Raw genomic sequence first — 8,437 nt, 5'->3', positions numbered from 1 at the left:
ACGCAAGTTCCTTTCTGCCCTCAAGATTCGGAACGATATTGGCCGTACGAGCTCGGGGAAGGTTGGAAATTGCAGATTTAGCGCGAGTAGTGATAAGTGGATAATATATTGGCCAAATCCTACCACCTAGTGAGCTTTTCTTATGCGTGCAAATCCATAACGTTACTCGGATTCACTACTTGGCCGGGTATACCTATCGACTCCCAAATATCAAGATCCCGCTAATAGAAGCGGCAAGTACGACGCAACAAGCCCATAGGCAAGGGACGCACCTATAAGGCAGTCCCACTAAGCTCGAATATTCGCTTGGGATCCAGAAACAAATACGGACGCAGAGTGCCTTACCACGACTGCTCCATCCCATCCCCACGTCTCGCCAAGACACTCAAGCTTCACCACTTGAACTTTTTTAAAATTACCGTGAGAGCAAGCCCCTGCCCTACCGACGGGTACACAAGGTGAGGAAATCACGGATCATCGGGGACCCCTCCGTTAATCGGTGTCTGGGTGCTGTTGGTAAGTTGGATCTAGCAATCGCGCAGATTTTGGTAATCCCGCTACAGCACACTAATTACCTCAGGAATACGTTGCCTGCTCCCCCCCCTTTCTCGACATTTTTATTTCGGCATGAGGAAAATATGAACTGACTTCGCTCAAAACTAGTGACAACGTCTTCATCATGGATGATGTTATATAAACAATTATTGTCCACGCAAAATGCTATTGATAATTTACCGCTAGTACTTTTAAATGGAATTAGCCATCTAATCGAAGAAAGAGGAGTCGCGGCTGGGAATATTACCAAGGACGAGCTTGAATCAACGATAGCGAGACTTCTTGTACCCTCGGGAATGCCACACTCACAAGCACCAGCAAGTAACCAAGACGACAACATAGTCAACCAGTTCACTACTACGATGGAAAATTCCATTTGCTTTTGAGTTCCCTAAACTAGCCCGTTTGGAGTTTGGAAACTTTGGTGGTTTGGAGATAGCTACATGAAATCCCCCCACATTCGGTCGCACGATCTACCTAACAAACGTCTGCACAAAATGTTCTCCGATTGGGCTGTTCTGGGCGACACATTAAAAGCGCTGTGGAGTCGACTGGGCTGAGCGTAGGAGCAGACATGTCCGAGGAAGAAGCAACAGAGATTTTCGCGGTGGTATGGACAGCTTACAAATTGCACTTACATCGAGAAAACGTCGATTACCAGAGCTATCGGTCACTACTGCTTTTAGCCTCGCTCAGGAGACAAACCAACGTAAGGGTCAGGCTACTACAACAACGCCACAGCGAACTGCATAATTTTATCCAATCAAATCGGGTAGCATTACTTTCCTACGAATCTGCTAGATAAGTGATTAATTACAAAAAAATCATATTGGCTCGTGAAGTGAAGATACGAAGTTTAATGGTTTGTATGTGTACGTGATGACTTATTTAAACTATAACATCATTCAAACAATTATAAAACAAAGCATCGAGCGGATTTTACATCTAAGCAGCCAATGCAAGATAATATTCTCGGTTGCAGTAAAACTTGTTGTGAGTGTCCAAATTGCTTTTACAGTGTTTTGACAGTCGCTGTCAAATTAAAACCCAAAGCTTGATATGGAGACTGCAATTCGTCACGACGTGGCCGTAATACAGGCTCTTCGACGTGGTGGCAAGGGTGCCAATAGTGGAGGAAGAGGCGGTCGACGTGAAACTGAAGCATCTACTCTCGATAGTCGAACGTCTGTGAGATTGCGAGGCGGCTGTCCCAACAGGGCTGAACAAGTAGCGGAGCGCTTGAACCGAGTTACCCGCAACATGGCAGCAACCCAAGAACGTGTAGCTCATGCAAACCCCGTCCACCCTTTTATACACAATACAATGAGTTATCATATTCATTTAAACTAGAAAGGTGGGCTGATAGGGCTTAGCGGAAATTAAACGACAGTATTCCACAACGAAAAGTAGTACTGTTGCTGGGCAGCTTTGAAAGGTGAAAATTTGTGTCGTGGTTTCGTAGGCTACGTACTACAGGTTGGATTTCATGTTTATTCGCCCCCCCCCGTGCTCTTCCCTGTCCTTCCTGGCTTCGTGGTTTCCTACTCACCCGTAGCTCACACCACTTAGTGGTTATGCCGTATCGCTTTTGGTTTGATGCTTTTCCGTACACCGCCCTCTTTCGGGGCAGCTAGCGTTTCCGTGTTCGCAAGGGTTTACGTGAACTTCACAGGTTTCACATTACATAATCATTCCTGGTCCATGGCGTCGCATCTCCGGTACCGTCGCCAATGATTAATCTTCCACAGGCTCGGTGCCTCCATGCAATCGTAGGGGTGTGGCTCCGTCTACCGTGCTATCGTAATGTGGTGGTGTAGTTCTGTCGTATGTGCTATCGTGAACGCATAGTGTATATCCCTTGCCTGTGTTATCGTGTTCTACCGTTGTTTTGTGCTCTGCTGTGTAGCGTCGTGCTCCCTCGAGGTGGTATCCCTGGTCTCGTGGCTCGTGGCTGGCCCGCCTTCTGTGCGATCGTGTCCTTCCGTGGTATCACGCTACACGGCTCGGTGATCTTCCGTTCTACAGCGGTATCGTTCTCAGTGGCTTGGTAAATTCCCGTTTGTGGTCTCTCGTGGCTTCGTGGTTACTCGGTGGACTTTGCTTCGTGCTTTACCGTGGTGGCATGTTTGAATTCCTTTCCGGGCGCTCTATCGCGGTTACGTGTTCTACCGTGATATCGAACGTGCGCGCCTTCCGTGGTCCGTGGTTAATAGATTGTAATGGTGGTCGTTGCTTAAGTACCTGTCCGTGTGAATAGTCATGGCTCATACTTGGACGCCAAGATAGCACTCATATTCGCGAACCACTTCTCGAATTGCTCCGTGTTGAAGTTGCCGATATAATCATCATCGTGCTTGCGTTTTAAGTTGGACTGCCAAACCTCTTTTGATTCTTTAATCAATTCACTAACAAATCTGTTCTTCTCTTGTCGGAGGCTACCAGCAGCTACAAAGCAAAATCTTTTAATAATTGTAAGATGAACTACTTAGTTTTTTTCTAATAATATAAGTAAAAAAACATTTAACACACGAACAGTGGACCTCGACCGCTCTTTGTATACCTTAACTTGTCCGATGATGCTCGAGAGTTTCCTTTTCGCCTGCGTTGAAAGCAGTTACCTGTACAGTCAGCATGTGCAATGACTATCAACTAGGCTTAAGGTCAAACCGTTATGAATCCAAGGCATATCTGGGTACACTGGTGCATCCGTGGCGAGGTGGACGCTATTTCCGCCCCATCACGGTTGCAGCCGAAACGTGGAAGATATCTGACGTTGGACGAGGTTGTGCAGCTGGTACATGCTGTACCTCTGTTCCAACGTCATACTCAGCGCTCGCTCGTCTCTGCAACCGGAATACCAAGACGTACACTCCAGCGCCACCTTGCCGACGGAACACTACGCAGCGCTTCCTCTCGTGTAAAGCCTACACTTACAGATAAGCACAAGACCAAGCGTCTTCAATGGGTGTTAAGTCACGTTGACTTGCCGCTAGGTATAGTAACATGTATACATATTTTTTTAATTTTTTCTGGTCTCTTAATAAAAAAAACTTACTGTGTTTTTTAAATGTTAAGGTGCCAGGATGTATTTAATGCATCACCGTGCATGTTGATGAAAAGTGGTTTAACCTTTAAAAGGGTGCCACGAAGTATTACCTGACTGCAAATGAGCAACTTCCCTATCGGTCATGTCCGAACAAATCGATAAAATTTTGTTTTTGGCTGCAGTTGCGCGACCCCGATACGATTTCTACAAAACGCAGTACTTCGATGGTAAGATCGAAACTTGGCCTATAGTTTAAAATGTTGAAGCCCTTCGTAGCTCTGTTAATCGATCTAAAGGTACACTTGTTACTAAGGGTGTGTCAATGACTCGGTCCCCTTACCGGGAATTTCTTGTCGACAAAGGTTTTCCTGCAATCCGAGCCAAGATGCCAGGTATGTACTTATTTATCAGAATATTTCAGACTAAACGATTTTATTAGCTCGCATGAGCTCTACTATTATCGTCCAACAAGATAATGCGGGACCCCATGTTCTCCAAAATGATGCCCAGCTAGAGAAAGCAGGGCCTATTGATGGCTGGAAGATAAAGATGCGTTGCGCTATCGCCAGACCTGACCGTTTTGGATTTGGGATACTTTTCGTCTATTCAAGCTCTTCTATATCGCAAGGCCGCCTACGACTCTGACAGCCTCATTGTGGCAGTAAAAGAGGCATTTGACGAGCTTAGGTGGCAAACTCTTGACAACTGTTTTGTCACTTTGCAAAAGGTCATGGAATCTGGGCTAATTAGCGGTGGTGGCAATGTCTATAAGCTCCCACGTATTTCATGGAATGTTGCAGTCAATGGGCGAATGCATATGGCGGTGGTAATTGCTGCCGATGCGGTAACGCTCGTGTACAGACATCCGTATGCTTAATTTCATCTTACAATCTTTATTTCAGTTATTTTATTCGAAATTATTGGGGGGTTACTCAATCGCTGATTGGTCAATAAGAATCGTTGGTTTACATTAATGATCTGGTTTTATGAATTAAACCTCGCTCCCGTCTCTTCGAAATCGTAGCGCTTCTAGCGCATCCCTGCGTACAAGAACGCGTCCAACTGTTGCGAATTGTCTGGTCTACCTGCCCTTAAAATATGATTTAATATCGCTAAATATTGATTGAACTGCGACAAAAAACCTAACGGCCTCTAAATTGCGAGGTGTTTGAGCGGAGATTACTCTACTATAATTGATGTTAAAGCAGGCTAAAAATATGTCCGTGTGCGACTTAAACTGGAACTTTGAGCTGGTGCGCTATTCGTTAATGGGCGAGCTCTCGATCAATCGACCAAAAACAGAAATCGTCATATTGGAGTGGGCCAGAGAAGTACATGTCAAGACTTTGTCGAAAAAAAATATTGCTTTTGTAGACTCCATCTTCCTCCTCCTGTTCCGGATACTCAATGAGTGCTCGAAAGTTCGAGCGTGATGTAACCCTTGATAGGGCGACGTACAGCTGGCAATAGGAGAAACACGAGCCTTCGCTGACGTGAACACACGCAATATAAGTTCGTATCAGCTGGTAATATAATTAGTTGGACCTGGTGACGCACATTTCGTCTTATATAGTCATTATATTACTTATAGCTAGTAAATATAAAATTTTAAGATTGGTAGCTCGTTTAAAATAATTTACTTTCACATTTTTGTATGCATAGTATTACTCTTATTATTTTTCATATTTTTGCTTGCAACCTTTTGCAGTAGTCGTATGAATAATTATTAAATCAGTGCTAAATTAATTTCAAATATTGATTATTTCTAAAACTTAAGAAACACATTTTTATTACAAATACTAATTGCTAGCAAATACGACTATAATGGCTAGACACACTTTACCCACACACACACCACATCGCCGCGGAAAAAGAACGTCTTGCTTTGTATTTGCGTGTATGTGCGACATTTAGAGAATGTGCACACTTAACAACATGATACGTAGAGTAGATTCGAGGCACTGGGGGCACTGTTTGTGAAACAAATTTGCGCGGAGACACGTGATTAAACAAAAACACATAGCACGGAGGAAGACCGAGATGCTATATACACGATGGGATAGAAGGAGCGACAAGAAGCACGGAAGGCCACGGACGATGAAAGAGGACGCCATCAATGAAGGCACCTAGAGATTCTGAGAAACACGAATCATGGACGAGCACGCTACCATGAAAACTTAAAAGGACAGTAATATGACGTAATCGTACGGGCCACGACAGAGAACTGAAATATTGACACCCCAGCAAGTTGAAAAGCACGGGCTACGAACAGCACGCACGTTCGAAGCCACGGTAGAACACGTAATGGTGAGAGTGCACAAAAAAAAATTCCAATAACACCACGGTAGAACATGGAGCACATTCAACGGACCAAACATGAAGCCGAGGGATTCCATAAACGGAAGATCACCGAGCATTGAAACACGATATTAGGGTGGCACCGTAGCTCACCGAGTCACCGAGCCACGGAACACGATACCAGTGTAGAGATTGAGATCACCGAGCCACGGCAAGCGATAGTACCATTGCACGGACGGCGGATCAGCCATGGAAGCACGAGGGAGCGACCACGATTACAGACTACGGAGCACGATGCCATTGTAGAGCACAATAATACGGGCAACGCAGGTATACTACGCGAGCTCAAATGCATGGACAACAAATCCACACCGCGATTGCCCGATACCACGATAACGCGGTCGATGGAGCCACACCAGGAGATCACGTTACACGGGAGACGGATCAATATAACTACGGAATAGCTCCCTTCGGCGAGGGTACCGTCGATGGGACGCCATGGACCATGAATGATTATGGACCACGAAACCTGTGGAACCAACGAAAACGCTTGGAAACACAGAATAGCAAGCATCCACGAATGGACGGTGTACGAAAGATCCCGAACCCAAAGAGAGAGCGCATAACCACTAAGCAGTGTGGGTCACGGGTGAACAGGGAGCCACGATGCCACGAAGGCACGGAAGACCACGGGCCACTAAAGAGCATGATATTGAACGGGGTAGCAAAAACATATCAAACCACGATATTGTACTGGGCCACATGAGACCACGGAAAGGTAAGTGGTTCAGTACACGAAGTCACGACGTACTGGGGTGAACGACGCTCACAAGGCACGCAACACCATCAAGCTCTTAAATTTGCGGTCATCTCATCTCCAACAAACCATGCCACTCTGCCGCGGAGCGGCGGCGGCCGGCTAGTCCTAAGCTATCAATGCTAGCACGGTGTCCGTCCGTCCGTCACACGATACGCTAAGTTTTTTAGCCTTCCCATTGGCTGCCGAGCGGAGCGTAGGCGGCTTCGATTGGTTAAAACTGAATTATGTAGCTTACATCAGTAAATTCATGTGGTTCACAGAGCACATATGGAGATTTGCACAAGACTATCCATTATCCGAAGGCGGCATCGTTTTAATATTACGAATTTTAATAATGCATGTTGCTTTTAATATTTGAGTGCGAAACAGACGGAGCTACTTATTCTCAAATGAAATAGCCCCTATAGACGCTTCCTAAGCTGCAAGGTGCTTAGCGAACACGTAGGAATGCGTGTTTTCGAGGCCATACGATAATATATGTAATACTATGTACTTAATAGTTTCTGCAAGTTACAATGACTATAATAGCTACAACATTTTTGTTGTAGAATATTAATAAATTATCTGATTGCCAAATCGTAGTACATGTCCAACAGAAGCTGACCGTAAGAGCTGGTCTTCTGCTAATAAACGTTGTCACTTGATCCATAAAGATAAATAGTTTTAGATTGAATAAACTGAAATCATATGTGTTACTGCTGAACTTGTAACAGGATGGTTTCACAACCACACCCTGAATGGAGCGGTGGCGAACAGTGGCGTATCACTAGAGAACATCACGGCGCTGCAGACGGAAGTTGTGACGGCGAGGAAGAACAACGAAGATCTGATGAGCGGCAGGAGACAGTAACCGACCACGACCAACGGAGCCGTGCCGAGCGACGTGCACTGCTCATTGGAGATCTTTAGCTGAGGAGTCGCCATGAAGGGACGAAGACGGTGAACCCACCAAGGGCGATCCACTGCTTCGAGAGAGCGGCGAGTGAACCAGTGGCGGCTGGCGCAGTCGCTCAGTGCCAAATTTGCCACGGAGCGAGCAAGTGGAAGCGAACAGAGCCAGTCGGGGCCGACAACGAGTGGTGTGTGTGACGAGAAGGGCGAGTAGGCCGAGAAGGACGAGTTGGGTGACTTGATGAGCACCGAGACGAGTACGAAGACAGTGACGGACGCGTCGCTGTGTGTGTGTGTGTGTGTGTGTGTGTTGCAGCTAAACGGACAAGGCGGCGACAGGTGGAGGCTCACGACGGTGCGAGCACGAACGACGACACTACGGGGCGCTTGGAGGTTTCGGAGTGGGCGAAGGTGTTGGCACGGGCCCCGGGCAGCTTGTTGACAAATTGTACGAACAGTAGTGACATTAAAACGAGAACGAAGACGAAACCGAGAGCGAGTACGGGGAGTTAACAAAGAGTCTCCATAGTACGAGTGTATTAATAAACCGGACGTGAGTCCGGCTGTTTAGGCGGCTAGAGCTGTGCTGTGTTACGTAACGAACGAGGCCACGAACACGGACCTTGGCGAAACAGCGCAGCAGGCACAAGCAGCAATACTTCCCGCCGACAAGCAGGCGACAGGAGACTTGTTACAAACCCATTGTTTTCTAATAGTTGTTAAGACAGCAAAATCAGATACTACTTACATGGCGGACGTGTCGTCGAAAGGGGCGTAGGATACGATTTTAAAGGGAGCGGCAAGACAACAACAAAACACCAGAGGTG

The 8,437-nt window shown here is 46.3% G+C and overlaps 2 protein-coding genes across 2 annotated transcripts; both read right to left on the bottom strand.

The window, feature by feature from the left end:
- Positions 1 to 2,812: 2,812 nt before the first annotated feature.
- Positions 2,813 to 4,090, bottom strand: PITG_07811 (uncharacterized protein; the record flags this gene model as incomplete). The annotated part of the gene is made up of 4 exons (XM_002903989.1): positions 2,813 to 3,000; positions 3,424 to 3,451; positions 3,942 to 3,969; positions 4,071 to 4,090. 4 exons carry the CDS (start codon positions 4,088 to 4,090, stop codon positions 2,813 to 2,815), a joined length of 264 nt encoding a protein of 87 aa, XP_002904035.1.
- A 3,189-nt stretch (positions 4,091 to 7,279) lies between these two features.
- Positions 7,280 to 8,077, bottom strand: PITG_07810 (uncharacterized protein; the record flags this gene model as incomplete). The annotated part of the gene is made up of 3 exons (XM_002903988.1): positions 7,280 to 7,342; positions 7,452 to 7,893; positions 7,962 to 8,077. 3 exons carry the CDS (start codon positions 8,075 to 8,077, stop codon positions 7,280 to 7,282), a joined length of 621 nt encoding a protein of 206 aa, XP_002904034.1.
- Between the last annotated feature and the right edge of the window lie 360 nt (positions 8,078 to 8,437).

The sequence above is a fragment of the Phytophthora infestans genome, genomic scaffold (genome assembly GCF_000142945.1).
Source record: "Phytophthora infestans T30-4 supercont1.12 genomic scaffold, whole genome shotgun sequence".
Lineage (NCBI taxonomy): Eukaryota > Oomycota > Peronosporomycetes > Peronosporales > Peronosporaceae > Phytophthora > Phytophthora infestans.
The sequence above is the reverse complement of the archived record's forward strand: the minus strand, read 5'-3'. Positions and strand labels throughout refer to the sequence as shown.